This window comes from Equus asinus, chromosome 22, assembly GCF_041296235.1.
Source record: "Equus asinus isolate D_3611 breed Donkey chromosome 22, EquAss-T2T_v2, whole genome shotgun sequence".
NCBI lineage: Eukaryota > Metazoa > Chordata > Mammalia > Perissodactyla > Equidae > Equus > Equus asinus.
In genome coordinates, this window is record NC_091811.1 from 8,286,534 (window position 1) to 8,310,618 (window position 24,085).

The following is a 24,085-nucleotide window of genomic DNA, read 5'->3' on the forward strand; positions in this document are numbered from 1 at the left end:
CCCCTTCTGCGCCCCCATCCCGGGAGGCGCGGGGAACTCAGAGGGCGGCTCCCTCCTGTGCAGGCGCCCAGGCTAACACGTTGGCCCCTCCGCCTGCGGGGTGTTTAGGCTCGGCGCTGCCCGCACGTTGCGGAGGGGGCCTCTGGAGGGGGCGGGTTCGCTCAAGCCAGAAAGCCGGGAGCCGCCCAGGAATTTTGGCTAGGACTGAGAGCATTTCCTCCTGGGCGGGCCCGGCGCGATCCTGGGGAGAGCAGCTGGGGGCAGACGCTGCGCTGCGCTCGGCTGGGCCGGCACCATGCGGTCCCTGCTCTGCGCGCTGGCCGGGCTCGCCCTGCTCCGCGCCGCGGGCGCCTTTGTCGGTGAGTGGGACCCGGGTGCCGGGTGAGGGCGAGGGCGAGGGCGAGGGCGAGGGTAGGGGAGAGCTGCGCCGAGCGAGGTAGGATGAGCAAGAGAGATGAAGGGAGGGAGGGTGGAGAGGGGAGAAGATGGAAACAGAGCCAGATGGAGAGAAAGCTGGAGAAAGGGATGCAGAGAGGGGGAGAGAGAGAGAGAGAGAAAGAGAAAACAGAAAAAGAAAGAGAAAAAGGCAGATGGGCAGAGAGAGTTAGAGAGAAAGGAGAAAGAGAAGAATAAAGAGAGAAAGGGAGAGGCTGAGAGAAAGAGACTTTGGAAGTAAACAGATGGGTATGAACTATGAAGGAGGAAAGATAGAAAAAGGAGTTTGAGAAGCAAAAGGTACAACCAGGAAAGAAATAGAGGAACTAACCTGGCAAGAAAAAGAAGGGAAGGTGAGGAGAGAGAAGGAGGATATTGAGGAAAAGAGAAAGATTTGAGAGAGACTTAAAGAGAGAGAGTGGAGAAACCCGATGCCCAAGGAGAGAGAGGAAGGGACAAGGATCACAGGGTGGGAGGTCAAGTCTACAGGGTGGGGCAGCCCCCCAGGCCAGCTTCATCCAGAAGGCCTGCAGAGGCGTCCAGGCCTGGTTTTACTGGGCATTGCCAGGGAAGCTACCCAGGCCTGGCCTAGCACAGCCAGCCAGTCAGGAACCAGGCAGGCGGGCCCAGGAGAAAGGCCACTGGGTCACCTGCCAGGAGGCCTAGGGGGGTTCTGCTGTCTGGGGGAGGAGGCAAGTCTCCAGGCTTCCGGAGAGCTTCCCTGAGCCCCTGAGTTGCCTTGGGTGGGTGCGTGGGAACAGGGTACAGGAGAGAGAGGTCCTCTGGGTGCTCCCCTGGCTGGGATCCTTGCCTTGCACTCTCTTCCCTCCCTTCTGCTGACAGCAGTCTTAGTGCTGCCCCTTCACAGGTGAGGCTCAGACAGGATGGCTGCAGATGTACTTACGGTACACACAAGTGCTCATTCCACCCCCACCCCCAAGACTCTGCACAGCACTTTAGAGTTTACAAGCCACATTCCCATTTACCCAGCATCTCGTGCAGGCCCCAGCCAGAGACCACTGGTGCTCATCCCAACTGTGCAGGCGAGAGGAAGGCTGAGGTCTCCCCAAGCATCCAGGCCTTCTGCCCTCTCAGTCAGCTCCTTGCCCCCAGCCAGGCTGCCCCCCATCAACCTGGAGTCACCCAGCTGAAGTGTCTATGTTAAGATGGAGCCCCCCTCACCTGTGCCCAGTCCCTTTTGGGGCACAGTGAACTGTGGGAGTAAGCTCTCAGGGAAAGGATTGAGGCCAGTGCTGAGCGACCTTGGATGTCACTTCACTTCTCTGAGGCTGTTTCGTCCTCTGTAAGTTGGGGAGAATAATACTCACCCCACAGGGCTGACTTCAAGGATTGGATGAGAAGGAAAGGGCCCAGCATGGAACACGTCTCAACACATAGCCTCCTTCTCTTGTCCCCTCAGACAGCTCCACTGATCTCTCTGACTCTCAGTTTCTCCACGTGTTAGGGAGGACCAACAACCACTTCCTCACAGCCTGTGAAGAGTAGCTGGGATGATGCCCAGCACAGATCCAGGCCCATAGAGCATGAGCTTCCCTTTTGCTCCCTCTCCCTTACCCTCCTCCTAGAGTCCCCAGCTCCAGGAGCTGAGGGGACAAAGCTTCATCTGTGCTCCCCTAGAGGGAGGAGCTGGCTGCTACCCACAAGTGGCTCTTCGTGGCCCCGTGGCCACAGATGGTATATACACTTTAATTTAAAACTGTTTTTAAACATTTTCTTTCTGATTATGCTTGCTCATTGCTACACATTAAGAAAAAAAAGAGGAAGTATAAACATACTAATGTAATTTCACATTGAGGTCACAGATTTTTGTGTATAACCTTTCAGACTTCAGATAATATACCGTTGTTTTTCTTAAATTTTGATTATGAAATCTTTTGGATAGAAGAGCAGAATAGTATAATGAAGCCCCATGTACCTATCACCCCTCTTCAAAAAGGGTCTATTCATCTACAATTCCCACCCTCCCTCCTCTCCCTCAGATTGTTTTAGAGGAAATTCCAGGCATCATATATTTTCATCTATAAATATTTCCTTATGTATCTCTAAAAGATAAATAATCTTTTAATAAGCATAACTGCAGTACCATTATCACACCCTAAAAATGAACAATAATTCCTTAGCATTATCAAATGTGCAATCAGAGTTCAAGTATCCCTGATTGTGTCATATGTTTTTATATTTGGTTTGTTTGATCCAAATAAGGTGCGTGCATTGCTTTTGTTTGATATGTCTAAGTTTCTTTTAATATGTAAGTTCTCTTTTCCCCTTTTTTAAAAAAAATTTATTTGTTGAAGAAACTGGGTAATTTGTCCTGTAAAGTTTTCCACAATTAGATTTGAGCTGATTACATCCCCTAGGTGACATTTAAATGTTCTTCTCTCCCCTGTATTGCTTATAGATCTAGAAGCTTGATCTAATTCCAGTTAGATTTTTTTTTTTGCAAGAATGGTCTTTATTGCTTTAATTCGCATTTCTTTGATTATTCCTTAAGTTAGACTTTTCCTTCAAATGCATATTGGTCATTTCTACTAATCTGTGCAAATTGTCTTAGACATTTTAATTTTGGTATTGGGATTTTTCATATTGATTTGCAAAAGCTCTTTATGTATTGCATGAAGCAAACTGTTTTGTGTTACTTGTACAGACTTTTTTTTAAGTTAAGGCTTCAGCTAAGTCCCTTTCCTATTTTGCTGTCAGAGGGATCTGAAGGCCTAGAGCCTTGTCCTTTTAACCAGTGTAACCATTCTCACCCATGCCTTGGGGCCCATCAGGGAAGCTCTCACTGTCCACTGCTGCTGCAAGTCCCCGTGGACGTCTGTCCTGTATTGGAATTCTGTTTTTTTGCTTTGGGTGAAAGGGGAAGATGCTGAAGGGCTGTGATGAGGATCACAGCATTTCTGTTTACAAAAATGGATGTTGTGGGGAATGAACCACCCAAAGATAATTTGACCCAAGGCACACTATTTGGGTTCTTATAGGGCCTCCAGACAGCTGCAAAGGTGTCATGTGTGCAGGTCCCCTTTGCCCATACCTGTCCAGATCCTTATTTACAGAGCAGGCAGCTGAGACCCCAAGATGGGAAGCCCTTAACTTATACAAGTTCACATGATTGCCAGGACACAGTATAGACAGTGTCTAGCAGGTATATTTAAATTCTGTCCCCACCACCTCCTACCTGTGAAATCTTGGGCATGTTACTCAATCTCTTTGATCTTTGGTTTTCTAATCTGTAAAAAAGGAGGTACTGAGCTCACGGATCAAATTAAATGAGATCATGTCAGCACGCAACAAAAAGCCTAGCATGTAATTAGTGATCACAAATCAAAAGTAACTTTGAATATAGAGTATGGTTGTGCCTATTCTCAAGGTGAAGAAACCAAGGATCCAGCAAGTGGGATTGGCTTGTAACAGAGCCCAGAAAGCCAGGTCAGCACTCAGCCCTTTGTGCACTTGTTGCAGGAGCCCCTGCCAAGCGTCCCTTGGATCCCTGCACGGGATTAGTCCTAGAGCAGACACTTCCCCATCTTGGGGAGACCTGATCACAGTGATCTAGCAAGGAGCACTGGCTCCATGTGGAGAGTCGGCGCCCTGGGGGCTTTCACTGCCTTGCTCAGTCTTCAGCTCACCTGGTAAATGCTTTCCATGGTGTTTGCACATCACTTGGCAATTCCAAGGCATCTTCAAGGGTAGGATCCCCTTTGATCAGCACAGCAGTCCCTCAAGGTAGACAGGGCAGAGCAGGTCCCTCACAGACGAGGAAGCTGAGTGAGAGGCAGAGAGCACAGTCAGTAAGCAGTGGAGTTGGGACTGCGTCTCCCACTCCCAGTCTTGTGTTCTTTCACAGCACGTGGAGAGAGGTTTATCCTGGATGGCTGTTTAGACCTTCTCAGTATTGTGGAATTTTGGAGTGTTCTAGTAGTACATTTTAACCCAGTGGATTAAAAAAACAGTATTCCAAGATAGAAGGAATCTGGATTCTATACAGACTCAAGGAGCTGCCTGCCAGCCCTGACCACCAGCCAGTCTACCTCTGAACCAATACATGAGAAAGAAATAAAAAACGTCTGTAATCGAGGGGAGTTCTTTGTACAACTGTCTGGTTTGTATCCTAAGCAAAATACTAACTTAACCAGATACTGAATGTATTGGAAGGACATTGGTAAGCTCTCAGACTGGTCAGCTGGGCTCAAATCCACATCTGGAAAATGACGCGAGACTGAGGGAGATAGGACTTGTCTCTAACAGAATGGAACAAAACGAAACAAAAATGTGCCTCAGAATCTGAGCTCTCTCTTTGGGGGCTCGAGGGTCTCTCTCCTGTTTCAGCCAGAGCATTTCCACAGATTGGAGTTCTTCATATAATTGTTTAAAAATAGTATTCTTCTAGTTAAAAAAACAAAAAACAAAAAAAAAACCACTGATAGTTTTGAATAAATCATAAATTTTAATACAAATATTGAATGTGGTAAAGTTTATTATTCTCTTATATTGAATGTGGTCAAATATAATTAACCCCAAAGTGACAATTGTTCCTGGTGGAATAGATTATATCTTTGATGATTCAGGAGGCACAGCAGCATGCCTCAGGGTCACCACCGAGAAAGTATTTGTCATCATCCAGCATGGCAGAAATCATTTGAGTTGTAGGCACCTTCTTAGTGTTTGAGTCCCAAATACAAAAGGTCTTCTATGCCTATGAGTGGGAGGGGGCCGTACTTCCCACCTCTGAGGACCAGGACGCAGTGGCCATGTCTCTTTAACTAGAGAAGTTATCCCAGCACCTCCACCTGGGCCTCTGGGCTCTAGCACCTCTACCTGGGCCTCTGGCTTCCACCAGTAGCCTGCTTTCCCTAGTGCACAATGTTCCACCCATGGCTGCCATCCAGGGTGCACACAGGCCCTGAACGGGAGGCAGGCCAGGGAAAACAACCCAGCATCCAAGAAAGTCCATTTCCCAACTGGCCAGGGCACGGAGGGTGGGAGCAAAGGAAGGAAGGAACACAGAAACCACAGCTTTGGCTGCTCAAGGTTGGTCATGGTAATCCTTCAGCTTTCCCCACTCCTACTATTGTTTGAGCTTTCCAAAAGTCCCATAAAGCAGGCATTAGTGTGTGTGTGTGTGTGTGTGTGTGTGTGTGTGACACCCAGGTCTTGCCTTGCTGGAGCTTCTGCCCTAAGAAGAAACTTGTCTTTGACTCATCCCAGTTCTGTCCTTGCAGCTAATTTTTGAGGCCTCTCAGTAGGCTTTGAAAGATAGCAGAATCGTGAACTACATGTGGGTGGCAGTGTCTCGAGCCTACCCCACCCTGTATTACAGAGGAGGCAGCAGAGCCTCAGGGAGAAGGAAGTTTCCACAGGCCTCCACCAATTAGTGGCCAAGCCAGGCTGAGAACAGTGTCTCCAGTGTATTTTCTGCCGTCATGAGTTGAGGTCAATGCCATGAGGATATGTGTAGGGGAGGGAGCAGCAGTGCAGGATGGTTGTGGGGTCCCTGGTCCTGCCCCCAGCTTTCTCTCTCAGATGAGCTTGTCAGGAGGACTGGATGAGCTCATGGACAGTTGTGCAGTGGAGCGCAGGGCACAGTTCTGTCCAGATGTAAAGGATTAGTGCTGTGTGATGTGGAGCGCAACCTCAGCCCAGACTTTTCCCTGGAGGGGTTTTGGAGCCAAGTTAGACCTCATCGAAGAATGTAGAGAACATGATGTTTTGGGCCAATGGAGAGGAGCAGATTCATGTCATTCGTGACTTACAAAGCTGGCAGATCCCCACTTGGCCGGCAAGGTCACATTGCTTGCTCTTGGCCTAAGCTGGGGGAGCTTTGAGGGGAAAAGCGTAGTTTAGAGAGGGTAGTGAGGCTCAGGGGAAAAGTTTGGCCAAAGGCCCCTGGGCGGAGCCTGCAAAGGGTATGTGTGAACACAGATCCATGTTGAGACAGACCCCCATCTTCTCAGACAGCCCTCCCTGTGAGTGAGAACAACTCTTCCTGCCTTCTCCATCTTTCCTCTCCAGGCTGAGCACCCCTGTTCTTTCAGCTGAGAGAAATGAGTCAAAATTTGGAGTCCCTTCACCATGGCACCTCTACACCTGCTCCTGTCTGTCAAAGGCCTTCTCACAATGTATGGCCCAGAATGGAGCACAGCCCTCCAAGTGGGGTCTCTCAGATCACCACCCTCCCTTGTCCTGAACATTTTATATCAATGCATGCAGCCCATGATGACTTCCGCTTTTTGCTAACAATCCTATCAGACAACTGGCTTTTGTTATAGATATTTCAAACCATATATACAAAGATAGAGAGAATAATGATTCCATGTCCCCCATTACCCAATTTTAACAATTACCAATCTTGGCCAATCTTATTTGCTCTATGTACCTACCCATGCCTCCTCCCACTCCCAGGCCTGGATTATTTTGAAGTAAATCCAGGACATCATAGCGTTTCATCTGTAAATATTTTAGTATAGATCTCTAAAAGACTCCCTTTTAAAAAAAAAACCAAAGTGCCATTATAATGTCCCCTTCCTTCCCCAAAGTCAACAAGAAGCCCATTGTCTTTTGAAGAGGCTTTTCTAAGTTCAGTGGAGGGAAATAATGAAAAGGAGAATGTAAAAAAACAAATTGTTCTCCACAAAAGATGCTTAGAGTGGAAGGAAGTTTTGTCCCTGCTCTTGGTTCTCACCCCTGAGTGGAAGAGCTAGGATCTAGAGAATTGCAGGCCAGGGGGACTCTGGCAGAGTTCCAGAAGGCCAGATTGCTCAAGTGAAGTCAGGAGAAGGCCAGGGTGCTTGGGGTCCAGTCATTTACTGATTGTGTGACCTTGGGCAAGTTACTCAACCTCTCAGAGTGACACATCATCACCAGCAAAATGGATCACCATCTCTGTCCTTACCTTAAGACCTGCCACCCTTCTGGGCAACTTTATATGTCACTTTGAGCAAACCAACCAATACCAAGGCCTTACAGTTACAAGAATTTTGCATCTAGAAAGATTGAACCCAATAAGTCTTACCTCCATTCTGCTTCAGATGTCCGCATCCATGGCTACAATCTTGATACTGTCACTATGAGGTTGCTCCATCTCGAAAAGCTAAAACTGCAGTATCCATTACCACTGTTCCTTCTGTTACCTCCATCATCTCATCACTTCTCCCAACTTAGTGGCCCTCCAATTGGCCTCCTTTCCTTCCTTATCCAAGCTAAGCTCCAGAGCTCATCCCCTTAAACCATTGCTGGTCAAATCAATGCTTTTGTGCTCTTACCCTCCACCACACTCATCCTGCAGACTCTCAGGTTTTAGCTCCATCCAGCCATCTGTCTTTGCTGCTCTACACCCAGCCTGCGAAGCTGCTAGGGGAGGAATAGCACTTCCAAAGTTCCTCACTGATGTCAGGTCATCCCGCACAGTCCTATACTGCCTCCTGTTCCCTTCATCCCCTTTTGGAGCCATCTTTTTATTCAAGCCCCCAACCCAGTGGTGTGCTGATAAACTGGCTCTAAAAAAAAAGAAAAAGACACTTGCCAGTTTTTATGGTGTAAATGCTCTCACCAAGACTCCCATTTTAGTGGCTGTATTTAACAACCCACGCACAGAATTTCTGAAAATTTAACAACTAGCTCTCCTCCTTCCTAACTCTCCATGAATTTTCAGCAGATGAAGCCCCTCTTACTTTACAGAGTGAATAGAGGCCATCAGGTGGGAAGTCACTCAACTTTTTGGACCTTAGAGATCTTGGAGCAGAACTTTTTTACCCATTTTTGCTGCATTCTCTCTCTCTTCCTTCCATGTTTTTCCTATACCCCCACCATCATTTCTGGATTCCTTGGCCTCTCATCCCTTCAGGAAATGCATTCCTTCAGTTCTCCAGTCTTCTTCCTGTTCCTCAGGCTATAAGCATGGTTGTGTTTCTTCACTGCTTAAAAAACCAGAAATGACAACAATAAACACTTGTGTGGACCTTGTGATGTGAGCTCCCTTGTTTCACAGCCAAGCTTCATGAAAACATTTTCCTTCTCATCCCACTGCAGTCTAAACTTTGCTTTCTTCCACAACTCCACTAAAAGTGCTGGGGTAGAATTTAGCAGTGACTTTGCTGTTGCTATGTTTTTTGGTCCTTATCTTTCTAGACCTCCCTGCTGCTTTAGGCCGCGTTGGCTGCTTCATCCTCTGTAAAGCTCTTTGCTTCTCTTTGTTTCTGAGACAGCATCCTCCTTCCAAGATTCTTGGAGGTTCTTCAAGGTTCCAGCCAACTCTGATGCCCTGCCAGCATCTCAGAGCCACCAACTCTGAAACCTGAGTTCGGGACCAGGGCTCTAAGACTTCTGGTATGAGGGTTGGTGGTGCCAGGAAGAACCAGGGAAGAACCAACGTAGGGAGAAAAATGATGAGTCAAGAGTTGAACAGGTTGAACTTCAGATTCTCTGCTTACCAGCTGTGTGACTTTGGACATATCATTTCATCCCTCTGTGAATCGATTTCCTTACATGTAAATTGGGGATAATAATAGGCTGTTGTAGAGGTTGACTGAGTTAACACATTTGTTTAGCCCACTATGTGGTACATAGTAAGCACTCATCAAATGTCGATAGTACTAACTGGTCACCAATGTCAATGCTTCTACTAGAATATTTCCTTACTCTCTATTCCTCCTGCTACTGCTTCCTTTCGTCACTTCTTACTTTATTACTGCAGTAACTTTCCTTCTTCAAAGACAAATCCCTCCAATTCACTCCCTGTATTTTAAAAACTCATATATGACTATGTCATTCTTCTGTTAAAATAACCCCCAAAACCAGCATCATGATTGGTTTATTAGGGCCTTTGGCTTCATTTCTAAGACCCACCTCTCCAGTCTCATCTCCCACCCACCCTGTACTTTGCAGCCACTCCAAACTCCCTGAGGGTTTATACACTGAGCCATGCTATTTCATGCCTCCCTATCTTTGCACATGCCATTCTCCCTGGCTGAGACCTTTCCTCCCTTCCTTACCTTACCCAGTTCAGGCAGCAGCTCCTTGAGGAAGCCCACCTGGGTCTCCAGGTGACCATGGCCATAGAGATAAGGGAGTGATTAGGGGAGCCCCACACTCACACCCTGACCCACACTGAGCCTTCCTTTGCTTCTCTTTGTGATGTTTTCAGGACCCACCTCACTTGAGCCCAGTGCTTTACAGGAGTCTCCAGTGTTACAGGGAAACTGAGGGCCCCACAGTGACAAGACTTGTTTTCCCACAGCTGCGGAACCCCTCATCCCCTCCCACGGAGACCTAGCTTGGAGCCCCAGGTGTGACAGACACCTGGCTGTCCACAGCCGTTTACACGTCATAGAGGAGGTAATAAGGGTGACCGGGGAGGACATGCAGCTTTAGGACCACCTGCCAGGCTTCAGGCTTTATAGGGCTGAGGCCAACCTTCCTTTGGAAAATCGGGGAAATCTAGGCCAATCCTGCTTTCTGGCCACCATGTTAACCATCTCCCTGCCCTACCTCGGTTGTTAAGCTGACCAGCCACCAACAGAGCTGCCTCTTCTGGGGCTCTTGCTCATACCAAGCCAGAGATCTCCACACAATTACTGGAGAAGTGGAAATTCATTCCCTTAGTGTTGTTATATCGCCACGGTTTGTAACCTGTGGTCCCCAAACTTGTGCGGGTGAAAATTCCAGTTTATTTCATAAAACTTTAACTGAAATTTAGCATTCCCATTCATTCTAAATGCAGACAACAAACCGTAGTAGTAATTACAGCACCGTGACTTTGTCATTGATAGAAATCAGGTAATTTCTTCCAATTATAGTTTTTATGAATATCTCAACATATCATTCATTCTCATAAGTATGTCAAAATTATGGTGGCTGTTAGATCTGATGCTAGATCATGTTATGTAGTGAGTTAAATTTTTTACCTCAAAAATTTAATTTTGGGATAAAAACTAGACTACTGGTGGTGAACACGATAGTCTATACAGAAACTGAAATATCATAATGTACACCTGAAAGTTACACAATTACAAGCCACTATGACCTCAATAAAATAACTTTTAAATATTTTAACTTTTAATATTTGAATAATACTTTGATGCAATGGCTGTTCTTATAAATCCTATATTTTATTTTTTCAGTTAAAGCATTTTCTGAGAAGGGGTCTGTAGGTTTCATCAGACTGCTAATGGGGTTCATTCACAAAAAAAGTTAAGAACCCCGAATAAAGAAAATTTCCAAATCCCAAACCTGTCATTTGGCAGGGTTGCTACCTGGGGGCAGGGCAACAAAAGGAATGTTAGCTCGCAGTGACAAAGTCCTGAAAGGGAAAAGGGGATCTCAGACTCGCTCCAGGCCAAACCTCTAAAACTGCAGAGTGCCAGAGTGACCTTAGAGAGAGAGCTCCTAGGATTTTTGTCATCGGGGGAACTGGAAGGTAGGTAGGGGCAAAACCTGAATGAGGAGGTCCCAGGTTGCCTGTCACTCAGTTCTGTCCCCACTGCACCCCAGTGGTCCTCCAGGTGCTCCTTAGGATGTGGCTGATTAAGCAGGACTTGGCACCACTCTTGTCCTCCACTCACCCTGCCCCTCCCCCACCCCCACCCGGCTCCCATCTCTCCTTGCTCTAGATGGTGGAGAAGACGGTGGAGCACCTGGAGGCAGAAGTGAAAGGCCTGCTGGGTCAGCTGGAGGAGCTGGCCTGGAACCTGCCCCCAGGACCCTTCAACCTGACCCCTGACCTCTTTGGAGAGGGTGAGCAGCTCAGGTAGCAGAGACTATAGCGTCTGGGGCTGGGCAAGCAGGATAGGGATGGCTGATCCACCACACAGGTGTAGCCCTGACAAGCTAGGAGCGGCTCCAGCTCCACCTGGGACAGAAGTGGGAAAGCATCCACCTCACCTCACCCTAAGTGTTCTCTGCCCCTACCCCCACCCTGGGGGTTGCCACAGCCACAGCTCGGGGCTCCTGGAAGAGCTGGCCCCATTCACCTGAGGGCCACTCTCAGCATCACCCTGACACAGAGCAGCTGTGTCCTCTGCTGGCCCTTTTCATGCCTCAAACCTCCTTGGCTCCTTTCATCTCCCTTCCAAGGAACCAATTCTGTGGCAGCATAACACCCTCTCAGGGAAGACTGGCATCCTCTGATCAGGCAGTGGAGGGATTGCCACCCTGCTCCCTCCTGGAGCCCTGTGTTTCCTGGAACAGGAGTTCCCTGGGGACTGGGAGGGGCAGTAAGGAAGCCTTCAGCACCCTCTGCTTGCCCACTCCAAGGCTACTCCCTTTCTTTCAGATCCCTCCTGGGCACGGGAGGCGGAGGAGCCCGGCAGCTGACGTGATGTACCTGTCAGACAGCTTTCTTCTGAGAACAGAGCCGTGCATTCTGGCCTTCCTTCCTCAGCTTTGTGCACAATAAAAGCTACTTCTTTGGTCCCCTCTGTGTCTCTGTCAGTGACCTCTATAGCTACAGCCCCTTCTCCATCTACTTTCATGCCCTTAGGCCCACATTCACCTGCAGGCTCAGACCTGGGAGCCCCTGGTGAGTCTGTGCTTCTGCTCTCCTTATTTATAGGAGCTGATGGGGCACAGAGATAAGGCCAAGAATCCTGCTCAAAACATGGCCACAGATGAACAGCAGTGGCATCACCTGGGAGCTTATCAGAAATGCAGAATTCGGGACACACCTTGGCCTCCTGAATCAAAATCTACTTTTTAATGAGATCCCCAGAGGATTCATGGGCACATTAAAGTTTTTTTAAAAAAATTTCTATGTAAAATTCACATAATATAAAATCCAAAATTTTAACCATTTTAAACTACAAATTCAGTCACTTCAAAATGTTGTGCAATCACTACTCTCTAATTCCAGAACATTATCATCATCCCCAAAAGAAACCCTGTACCTATTAAGCAGGTATTTCCCATTCCCTCTCCCACCATCCTTTGGAAACCAGTAGTATTTCTGTCTCTATGGACTTGCCTATTCTGGACATTTCATATAAATTGAATTATACAATATGTGGTCTTTTGTGTCTGACTCTTTTTTCACTTAGCGTAGAGTTTTCAAGGTTCTCTCATGTTGTAATGTGTATCAGTACTCTGTTCCCTTTTATGGCTGAATGATATTCCATTGTATAGATGAACCACATTTTATTCACCTATTCAATTGATGGACATTTGAGTTGTTTGCACTTTTTGGATATTATGAATAATACTGCTATGAACATTTGCATATAAGCTTTTGTGTGGATATACGTTTTCATTTCTCTTGGGTCTATAACTAGGGCTGGAATTGCTGAGTCAACTGATAACTGTGTCTAAGTTTTGGAGGAACCACCAGACTGTTTTTGCACAGCAGCTGTACCACTTTACAGTCCCACCAGCAATGAACACACAGGGTTTCAGTTTTTCCACATCCTCACCAACATCAGTCTTTTTGATTATAGCCATCATACTAGGTGTGAAGTCATATCTCATTGTGGCTTTAAGTCGCATTTACCTAATGACTAGCGATGCTGAGCATCTTTTCATGTGTTTGTTGGCCATTTGTATATATTTGTTGGAGAAATGTCTGTTCAAGTCTTTTGCGCATTTTTAAAATTGGGTTCTTTTTCTTGGTGAATTGTAAGAGTTCTTTATGTATCATGGATATTAGGCTTCTATCAGAGGATTTGCAAATATTTTCTCTCATTCTGTGGGTTGTGTCTTTACTTTCTTGATAATGTCTTTTGAAACACAGAAGTTTTAATTTTGATGAAGTCCTTTGATGAAGAATTTATCTATTTTTTGTTGTTGCTTGTGCTTTTGGTAGCATATCTAAGAATCCATTGCCAAATCCAAGGTGATAACTATTCCTATGTTTTCTTCTAAGATTTTACTAGTTTTAGCTCTTACATTTAGTTCTTTGATCTATTTTGAGTTAATTTTTGTATATGATGTGAGGTAAGGATCCAACTTTATCCCTTAGTTTGTGGAGATCCAGCTGTCCCTGCACTATTTGTTGAAGAGAAAATTATTTCCCAATTGAATGGTCCTGGCACCCTTGTCAAAAGTCAGTTGAGCATAGATGTTTAGGTTTACTTCTCAATTTTATTCCATGGGTCTATATGTCTGTCTTTATACCAGTATCACAGTTTGAATTACTGTAGCTTTGTTTGTAGTTTTGAAGTAAAGAAGTTTGGGTTCCCTGACTTTTTTGTCTTTTTCTAAGACTCTTTTGGCTATTTGGGGACCAGTCCCTTGCAATTCCATGTGAATTTTAGAATCAGCTTGTCTATACCTGCAAAAAGACAGTTGGAATTTTGATAGGGACTGGATTGAATCTGCAGATCAATTTGCAGAGTACTGCCATCTCAACAATACTAAGTCTTCCAATCCATGAGCAGAAGGTATTTTGTATTTTTCAGTGTATAGGTCTTACACCACCTTGGTTAAATTTATCCTTAAGTATTTTATTCTTTTTGATATTATTATAAATGGGATTGTTTTCTTAATTTCATTTTCAGATTGTTCATTGCTAGTGTATAAATATACAACTGATTTTTGTATGTTGATCATGTATCCCCTCCTGCAACTCTGCTGAATTCATTTATTAGCTCTAATAGTTTTTGTGTGGATATTTTAGAATTTTCTATATGTAAGATAATGTCATCTGTGAATAGAAAGAGTTTTAATCCTTATTTTCCAAGTTGAATGCTTTTCTTTCTTTTTCTTTCCTAACTGCCCTGGCTAGAACTTCCAATACAATGTTGAATAGCAGTGGCAAGAGCAGACATCTTTGTCTTGTTCCTGATACTGGGGGAAAGCTTTTATCCTTCCCCATTAAGTATGTCAGCTGTGGCATTTCATAGATGCCCTTTATTTCAGATTGATAAATTTCCCTTCTAAATTTCTTAGGAATTTTTTTTTTTTAATCATGGAAGAGAGTTGGGCTTTCTCAAATGCTTTTTCTGCATCAATTGAGATGATTATTAGGTTTTTATCCCCCTTTATTCAATTAATAGTGTGTATTATAGTGATTGATTTTCATGTATCAAATAATCCTTGTATTCCTTTGATAAATCCCACTTGATCATGGTGAATAATCCTTTTAACATGCTGCTAGATTCAGTTTGCTAGTATTTCACTGGGGATTTTTGCACTTTTTTCGTGATGTCTTTGTCTGGCTTTGGTATCAAGGTAACACTGGTGTCATAAAATGAGTTAGGAAATGTTCTTCCTCAATTTGGGGGGAAGCGTTTAAGGATTGGTGTTACTTCTTTAAATGTTTGATAGATTCACCAGTGAAGCCTTCTGGTACGGGTTTTTCTTTGTTGAGAATTTTTTGATTATTGATGTAATCTTATTATAGGTCTATTGAGATTTTCTATTTCTTCTTGAATCAGATGTGGGAATTTGTGTTTCTAGGAATTTTCCCATTTCATCTGGGTTATCTAATATGTTGGCTACAATTGTTAACAGTATTTTCTTATAATCTTTTATTTCCAGAAGATTGTTAGTAATGCCCCCACTTTCATTTCTGATTTTAGTAATTGAGTCTCCTCCCTCTCTCCATCTTCCTGTCAATCTAGCTAAAGGTTTGTCAATTTTGTTGATCTTTTTCAAAGAACCATTTTCTTGTTTTATTGATTCTATTGTTTTTCTATTCTCTATTTTGTTTATCTGCCCTCTAATCTTTATTTTCCTTCCTTCTTGTTGCTTTGAGTTTAGTTTGTTCTTCTTTTTCTAATTCCTTAAAGTGGAAGCTTAGGTTATTGATTTGAGATTTTCTTTCTTTTTCGATGTAGGCATTTACAGCTATAAATTTCCTTCTGAGCACTGTTTTCACTGCATCCCATGTTTTAGTATGTTGTACTTCCATTTTCATTAATCTCAAAGTATTTTCTAATTTCTCTTGTGCTATCTTCTTTAACCCATTGGATTCTGTGTTTTGGTTTTTTTTAAGTATGTTGTTTACTTTCCACATATCTGTAGAATTTCCAGATTTCCTCCTGTTACCCATTTCTAATTCCATTGTGGTAATAGAAAATACAATGTATGGTTTCAGTCTTCTAAAATCTATTTAGATTGTTTTGTGGTCTATCTGGAGAATTTTCCTTGTGCACTTGAGAAGAATGTGTATTGCTGTTGTTGGGTAGACTGTTCCATAGACGTCTCTCACGCCTAGTCGGTTTACAGTGTTGTTCAAGTTCTTTCCTTGTTTATCTTTTGTTTAATTGTTCTATCCAATAGGGAAAGTGGGGTGTTGAAGTCTCCATTTTTGTTGAACTTTTTCTCCCTTCAATTCTGTCAGCTTTTGTTTGAAACTTTCTGGGGCTTTAGGTGTATATGTTTTTAATTGTTATATCTTGATGGATTAACCCTTTTATCAGGATATAATGTCCTTTGCCTCTCAATCTCTGCCTGTTAATTGGAGAGTTTATTCCACTTATATTTAAGGTAATTACTAATAAGTAAAGACTTGTACTGTTTTGCAATTTGTTTTCTATGTCATTTATTTCTATAAATAAATTCCTCCATTATTGCCATATTTTGTGTTAGATAGATGTTTTCAAGTATACTGTTTTGATTCCCTTGTTTCTTTTACTGTTTTATTTTCTGGGATTATAGTAACACCTTAATTTATAACAATCCAATTTGAATTAATAGGACGCTTCAACAGTATATAAAAACGTTTTTCCTATATAGCTCCATCATTGGCCTTTATGTTGTTATTGTCACAAATTATATCTTTATACATTTTGTGCTTATCAACATAGAGTTACAATTATTGTTTGGTGTAGTTGTCTTTTATCAAATAGGAAAAAGAGCTACAAACCAAAAAACACACTAATATTGATGTTTATATTTACCTATGTAATTATCTTTACCAATGTTTTTTACTTCTTCCTCTGTATTTGAGTTACTGTCCAGTATCCTTTCATTTCAGCTTGAAGGACTTTCTTTAGCATTTCTCATAGGGCAGGTCTACTAGCAACAAACCATCTCAGCTTTTGTTCACTGAGGAATACCTCAATTTCTCCTTCATTTTTGAAGACTATTTTGCCAGATATAGGATCCTTGGTTGACTTTTTTTTCTTTCAGCACACTGAATACACCACCCCACTGCCTTCTGGCCTCCATGGTTTCTGACAAGAAATCAAATGTTAATCTTATAGAAGGTCCAGTGAATGTGACGAGTTGGTTCTCTATTGCTGCTTTCAGGATTCCCTCTTTATCTTTTGACCGTTCGGTTATAATGTGTCTCGGTGTGGATCTTTTTATATTATAGTTCACTGAGCTTCTTGGATGTCTAGATTAATGTCTTTCATCAAATTTGGTAAGTTTTCAGCCATTGTTTCTTCATATAATTCTACTTTCTCTCTTCTCTCCTGTGACTCCTATCATGCATATGTTGGTACAGTTGATGGTGCCTGACAGGTCTCCTAGGCTCCGTTAATTTTTTTCTTTTTGCTCCTCAGAATGGGAAATTTCAATTGACCTATTTTGAAGTTTGCCAATTCTTTCTTCTGCCTTCTCAAATCCACTCTTAAACCCCTCCAGTGAATTTTTCATTTGTTATTGTACTTTTCAACTCCAGGATTTCGATTTGGTTCCTTTTCTAATTTCTCTTTATTGATATTCTCTATTTGATGAGACATCACTCTCCTGGTTTCCTTTAGTTCTTTGAGCTTTTTAAAGACAGTTGATTTAAAGTCTTTGTTTGGTAACTCCAATATCTGATCTTTCCTCAGTTTGTATTAACAGATTTCTTGTTTTCCTGTGTATGGATCAAACTTCCTTCTTTGCATGGTTCATAACTTTTGTTGAAAACTGGGCATTTTGACATTATAATGTGACAACTCCAGAAATCAGATTCTTCCCTTCCCCAGAATTTGTTGTAGTTTTAGTGACTTCTAAAGTTGGTATTCTTTGTTAAGGGTGGCCATTGAAGTCTCTGTTCAGTTAGGTAAGTGGTCACTAATGATTCAACAAATTTCCTTAAACTCCTGGAACCAAAAAACCCCCCAAAAATCTCTTTGGTCTTTGCAGATGTGTTGTGTGTGTTGGGCACATCTACTGACAATGAGCCAGGCAGCCTGTGACTCTGCCTTAACTTCCTGTTTGTGCAGAACCTGAAGGTCAGCCACAGGCAAGAGCTTAGGGCTTTCTCAAGGCTTTTCTGAAAAGCATCCACCCAGCCCTGAACATGTGTGTGAGAACCAGGACCAGGATGAACACAGGTGGTCCTCAAGTGTGTAGACCAGGGATCTTAAAGGCTTGCAGGGGCCAAATAGGTAACATGTGCTTGGTGGAAGACAATAGGGAGTGGTGGGGCCTGTGGCAAAATGGAGAGCACACGTCTAAAGGGGACAGCTGCAATCTGGCTCCAGCAGCAACTGCTGTGCAGGAATGCTGGGCCAGTGTTGCCAGAATTTCTGGGTTTTCAAGAGAAACCAGAATTCCAGGTTTTTTAAAATACAAAATCTCTCAATGTTTAAATGTTGACAACAAATCCAAATGTCTAAAAAGACTCTTTGGAGACCAAAGTAAATGCATGTACAGGTTAAATACTGCCTGCTGGACAGCAGTTTGAAACCTATGGTATAGACAACAGGGCAAAGTAATATCACAATACATTTACAGTCACATTAGAGCAGGTTGAATCTAGGCCCTGGCACAGCTCAGGAGGCCTGCCAGTAGCAGCCTGAGTTCATGGCAAGTTGTGCAATGCCAAGCAGTGCATCCCACCATGCAGTTCCCACCTGATGCCCAAGGACAAGGGGTCTGCCCCAGGGGAGGAGCACCTCAGCCAAGCATGCTGGGTCTTGGTCAAGAGGCTCCAGGCATGGAAACTAGGGCAGAGCTGAAGTGATGAGCAGGGCCTGTTATCGATTCCAGTGCCCACATCAGCCTCCTCTGGTGAGGAAGGCAGGTCTAGGTAGGCCAGGTTGGTGTCTAGCTCATGGCTGCTGTATGCCCCTTGCATCATCTCCTCCTCTATGTTCAGGTAGCAGTGAGGAGTCCAGCAGTACCCACAAGCAGATGTCTACTTTGGAGACAAGCCACTCCCTAGGGCCCTGCCAGGGCTCAGCAGGCTTGATCTCAACCCTAGTCTCTAGAGTCTCACCTTTCTAAACTTTCAACACTGCAGATCACAAAAGGAGTGAGTGGAGACCCCTGACCAGCAAGGCAAGCTCTGGGCTTCTGGACGTGAGATAGTGATTTCTAGAAATGCTTCCCCTTTTGGACTCACCCCCTCCTACCGCCACCAAGCAAGAGACAAAAGGCTGGGTGGGGACCACACCCAGGAGCACCCTTTCAGACTGAAGGGTCCCTGAGGGAAGGCACTGGTCTTGTGCCTCTCTGAGTTGTCCCCTCTCTCCTCTCTGGCCCCTGGCCATAAGGCCTATCCCAGGAGTCATGCACACCCCCTCTCGCCCATGCCTTTCCTTCAGGACCTGGGTGAAGAGCCACCCTCTTCCTACCTCACCCTCACTGGACTTCAGTGTGCCTACATCTGACTAAATCCCCACACCTTTTCAGTGTCTGGGCCTCCAGAATGGATTTCAGAAACTTCCCTTCTCAGGTCCAAACAACCAGGTCCCTGTAAATTACTTATGCTCAGGGTTTCCTGAGCACAAATTTCTATTTAAAGTCATATAAATTTTCACCAGCTAATAAGCCTGGAGCTACAGGGCAGAATCACGAAGCAGAAAGAAACAAGCTGGCACCAGGGAAACATTTCCAGAACATTCCAGAGCCGGCTGACTTTAATTTAGAAACAGCTTTTGGCTATTGACATTCAGGTTTAAGGCACATTCCAAATTATAAGAAGCCCTGTCAATGGCAGGGAGCTGCCCTTATTCTTGTGGTTTTGCATGGAAGAAGGAACAGATGACTTTCTGGCTTTTTTTCTTTTCTTTTCTAAAAAGGAGTGAGTTTGGCAATAACAAAGCTCATAACACATTCTCACCAGATGCAAAGATTACCCTTAAAAGGTGCTCCCTTTTACTCCTCAGTGAGGACATGGTGTCCCCCCACCCGACCTCTCTCACTCAAAATATGTATGCAGGAAAGAGTCTTGTATGCATCTGTCTGGCAATGACTATAAAAAAAAATGCCTCCAAATAAACATATAAAAACTACATGACTAAAACAAAGCCAAGAGTCTCAGCCACAGGCAAAGGAGAATGATTGCGTGAGTCAGGAAACAAAATGTCTACTTGAGAAGAGAGAAGCAAGAGGCTGTGAGGGGTGAGGAGGAAAGAGATCCTGCGGGAGCTGGAGATCAAGCACGTTATACGGAACAGGAGGAGCACGAGGAGGACAGGGCCAGGGCTCTGTGGACAGTCTGCAGTGGAACACCTGAGGGGCTATTTTGAGGATTTGTTAGAAACAGATGGACATTCCTTTGGCCTTTTCCCGGCACTGCCCTTGCCAGCAGGTGGACAGAAGTGAACCACCAGTCACCGCTCAGTCGTTGCCACCACAGATCTTCAGCAAAATCTTCCGGTAATCCCCTGAAGTGTCTCCCTGGTCACAGAAACAAGGAAGACATCAGTTAAGGGTGGCAGAGCTAGTTCTGGCCTCCTGGGTCTGGATTTCCTTCTGCCTCAAGTGCTCTGACAGAGAGGTAGGCCCATCCCAAGGAAATCCCCCAGCATGCTGGGTGAGGGGCTCACAAACTCAGCGTCACAGCTGGCACAGACCTTGGATAGTGCAATTCAGCCTCCCCAACCCTCTGTAAAAAATAGAAGGCTGCACTCACCCCAAGGACTAAAGTTAGAATTTGAAAAATAAAACCAAAAACATATTTAAACAGCCAAAAAAAACCCCTCCCCAGGGCTAACTAACAGTGGTCTTTTCACAGCGCACTGTTGTCGCACTAAATTGGGACTATACCGTAATGTAGTATTATGTCCCGCGCTGGGAATGTAATCTATTGTGAGACGACCTTCCAGCGGAGGGTGCTGTTATTATTTAGGTATCCAAGCTCACACTGATCTCTCCTCCATCTGAGCCCATCGCACTTTAGAAGCACGGCCCACGCTTAGAAAATTTCTAATCATTTCCTTCCTTGAGGGCAAGTCCATGAGTTCTTCAAGATGCCCACACAGAAGACACTTTGTGAATAATTACTAACTCTCTGCTATCAACAGCATCATTTTATAGCCAGGGAAATGGAGATTGGCTTCTCTCAATGATACGTCCAACATCAAACACTAGTGAGTCTGAAATCAGGACCTGGTCATGGTGCCTACAGTTTCCAGGTTCATGTGAGTTCAGAATGTAACTTTCAGACCACCCAGACTGGAATAAATTTTGTCAGACTGGCTCTGGCAGACAGTGATAAAAGAATGGCTAGTGTTTATGAGACACTTATTGTCACACAATATGCTTTACCTGGACTGCCTTGTTCAAGACTCACAATACTCCTTGGGGGAGCTATTAGCAACCTCGTCTTATGGAGGATGAAACTGGGGTTCAGGAAGGTTTAAAGAAGCTGTTTGAGAGCACTCAGTGAGCAAGCAGAAAAGCCAGAACTGGGCTATGAGCAGGTGACCCCAGAGCCGTCGCCTCTGACTGCCTCTCTATACTGCCTCCATCACAAAGCTCAGTGAAGGAAGCAGTTATCAGTGAGCCAGAGCTGCATTCTAGGGAGTGCTGGGACCCGAGTCTCACTGACAGATCCCAGAATCACAGGGTGGCTGGGACTCTGAAGGCCAGGCCCCAAGGTAGGAGAAGTCCTGCATATTCTCTGATGCAGATGTTTAGAATCTCCTTCCCCACCCATTTCCTGAGCAATGAATGTGCTGCATGCTAGGGATGTAGGGTGGGGGTGACAGCAGGGTCAAGACCCCTCCTGCCCTCCGGAGCTTACAATCTGTTCGGGAGCAACCAGATGAACCAGTGAAAACTGGAGAGCAAGGACAAGGCCCATAAACAAGACGCCCATATGGGGCAGAGACCAAGCCCATGGGAGTTCTGAGGAGGGAGATGTCAAGGAGACAGTGGAGGTGGCCAGGGAGGTCCACAGGCAAGTGGGACACCAAGAGGCAGCCCAGTCAGCCCCGAGAAGGCCCATACCGAGATGTCGTGGAACAATGACTTGCCATACAGCCGCTTATATTCCATTCTGATGTCCAGAAGGTCAATCTCGCTGCGAGACACCATGATGCGAATCAGGGTCCGGTCCTTTGTTCCTGCTCCCTGAAGAGAGTCCGCCCAAGGGCATGAGCAATGGGCCTCCTCACCATCCCACTGTCCCACCTTCCCCAGGCACTCTGGCCCCCTCTCCACCCATGGGCTCTCTGTCTCCTTGGCTGAGGGGTGGCTCAGCCCATGCCTTCTATGCTGAGCCTTTGGTCCCTGAGACACCCCCACCCAGACCCTGCACATGAGATTTACATACCCTCATGGCCCTGTTGAGCCTTTCAGCAAAGAAGGCTGGGGTATTCTTGAGACATTTCACTAGAAGAGAAAAACAGAATAACTCGATCTGCAGTAAACTCAGTCCAAGTGGGCATAGAGTACACGAGTATCCTCTTAGGAAGTCAGATGTCAAGCACATCACTGCATCCATCTTCTTCTCCCCCATTCTCCAGGTTCAATTATCCATGGTCTTGCTCTATCTCTTTGGAATAGAAATATCCAGAGCCTGGACCAACCCAACCTCTTTCTTGGCAACTCACACGGTAAAAGTTGCTGTGTGGGGAGAAACGTGGACAGTGATGAGGCCCGTGTGCTGCTCAGATGGGAGAGGTGAGCTGGAGACGCAGAGACCCTCATGGAGAAAGGACGGCCAGGAGGAACAAAAGTCTCCCTAGACTTTTTAGGCCACGACACAAACAGTGAGGGACACGCAGAGAAATGAGGAGGATTTTCCCAAATGGGTATAAACCCTCCTGGGGGGCAGGACCTGGCCCATCAGGCCCTGCCTCATAGGGCAGGGCTCAGGCACAGCAAGAAGCCCACCATCATCCTGGGAACTATGCCAGCTCTCCTCAGCAAGGGCCTGTTTTGCTGTTGCAAGGAAAAATCTTTCCATGTGTTTCCATCACAAACATCTGACAACTGCCTGCAGCAATGTATTTTTAGAGGAAACTTGGGAGGATATGAGTCATCTTCCTCCAGGAGAGCAGCTGGTTGCTGGCCCACTAATAACCACACTGCAGCTCCCTTCCCCAGAGCTGCGCCTGAAATATAAACAAGACGCCTCCAGGACAGTTAGGGTACAACTGCACAGGAATCCAGGCAGCACTTTGATTTGCCACCATTTGGGCATGCTAGATTTAGCTATCTTGGATCCTGTGTTTCTTTCACTGCACCACCCTCAACGAGAGGTTGGGTGAGCACCCTGAAAATTACAATACACACCAGTCTCCGGTGGGCAGGCAGGTAGGCAAGGCAAGCCCAAGACACCTACCCACTGCCAGCATGCCCTGCTCCAGGTCCCCAGACATCTCCCGGCAGATGCTCTTCTCAATATCTCAGCCTGTCATTCGCTGATACTCGTTGAAAACTAGTGGGAAGACAGAAGGGACCAGTTATAGACTGAATTCTGTCCCCCCAAAATTCATATGGTGAAATCCTAACTCCTAGTATCTCAGAATGTAACTGTACTTGGAGATAAAGTCTTTAAAGAATTAAGTTAAAATGGGACCCTTAGTGTGGCCCAATCTGACTGGTGTCCTTTTAAGAAGAGATCTGGACACACAGGGAAACGCCAGGGATGTGCACACAGAGGAAAGACCATGTGGGGACATGGCAAGAAGGTGGCCATCTGCAAGCCAGGGAGAGAGGCTTCAGAAGAAACCAAACCTGCTGACACCTTGACCTTGGACTTCCAGCCTCAAGAACTGTGAGAAAATAAATTTCTGTCATTTAAGTCACCTGGTCTGTGGTACTTCATTATGACAGGTAGAGGAAATTAATACAGGACACACAGTGAGGAGACTTCTGCCCCTTCCTCTCTTCCACTTTGCTCCCAGCACCCTGGATAGCCCTATTGACCATACCTTCCCAGCTCTCAATCAGCCAGATGCTTCACCCCCAAGTCGAGTGCACTCCCCTCGAGCTTGTTCATGCGGTCCCGTCCCCTCACCAGGACTGCCCTCACCAGGCTGCTTACCCCATCACACCATAATCCCCTGTTCAGGACCCCTACACACCGATAGCCTGCCCTCTCTTCTCAAATCCCCTACACTTCCAGTCCATGCCATTCCTTCTCCGTTGTCCATGTATCAGCCTTGTCTTTCCCAATCTGACTGAGCTATTGCCCACCCAGCACCCCCAGCTCACCCTAGGACAAGCTGAGCACCACAGGAAGTGGACTGCAGGTTCCTAGAGAGGCAGGCGGCACAATGAGACCTGGGTCCTAACGTTAGCTCTGACCCTGGATATAAATCCTTCTCTAGCCTGGGTCTCAGTTTCTGTCAGTGTTCTCCAAACTTCTGTCATCTGTATATCAGTGTCACGACTTCTGCTATATCTTTATCTGTCTTCATCACTTACTATTTGCTTCAGATCAGCTCCTCTTTTCTCCTAAGTCATAATGTTTGTGAAACCATGGATTTGATGTGCTACTTATATAAGTCTATACTCATTAAAATAAATAATGATTAAAATGAAAATACATTCACTCACGTTCCATCACAGTGTAGTGTAAATGTTA

General features: G+C 45.3%; 2 protein-coding genes and 1 long non-coding RNA gene across 9 annotated transcripts in view; 1 reads left to right on the forward strand and 2 right to left on the reverse strand.

The window, feature by feature from the left end:
• Positions 1 to 9,589, reverse strand: part of LOC139041612 (uncharacterized) — a 43,008-nt gene extending 33,419 nt beyond the window's left edge. For both annotated transcript variants that reach the window (XR_011497075.1, XR_011497076.1), the window contains exon 1: positions 4,083 to 9,589. This is a non-coding gene — a long non-coding RNA (uncharacterized lncRNA). The remainder of the gene's footprint in view (positions 1 to 4,082) is intronic.
• LOC139041611 (placenta-specific protein 9-like) lies at positions 71 to 12,447 on the forward strand. Of its 2 annotated transcripts, none has more exons than XM_070494828.1 (4): positions 71 to 359; positions 9,689 to 9,786; positions 11,061 to 11,184; positions 11,723 to 12,447. In XM_070494828.1, exons 1-4 carry the CDS (start codon positions 296 to 298, stop codon positions 11,761 to 11,763), a joined length of 327 nt encoding a protein of 108 aa, XP_070350929.1. In that variant the 5' UTR covers positions 71 to 295; the 3' UTR covers positions 11,764 to 12,447. The 2 variants fall into 2 exon arrangements, with proteins under 2 accessions (XP_070350929.1, XP_070350928.1); XM_070494827.1 differs by having other exon boundaries at positions 97 to 359; positions 11,061 to 11,197.
• A 6,701-nt stretch (positions 12,448 to 19,148) lies between these two features.
• Positions 19,149 to 24,085, reverse strand: part of LOC139041609 (annexin A11-like) — a 41,537-nt gene continuing 36,600 nt past the window's right edge. For 2 of the 5 annotated variants that reach the window (XM_070494823.1, XM_070494822.1), the window contains exons 12-14: positions 21,824 to 21,882; positions 21,499 to 21,621; positions 19,149 to 19,944 (exon numbers count right to left, since the gene is read on the reverse strand). In XM_070494823.1, the coding sequence (XP_070350924.1) occupies positions 19,885 to 19,944; positions 21,499 to 21,621; positions 21,824 to 21,882 (242 nt within the window). In that variant the 3' untranslated portion in view covers positions 19,149 to 19,884. Of the gene's footprint in view, positions 19,945 to 21,498; positions 21,622 to 21,820; positions 21,883 to 22,837; positions 22,934 to 24,085 lie in introns of those variants that run through there. The other 3 variants (XR_011497073.1, XR_011497072.1, XR_011497074.1) reach the window with 2 other exon arrangements.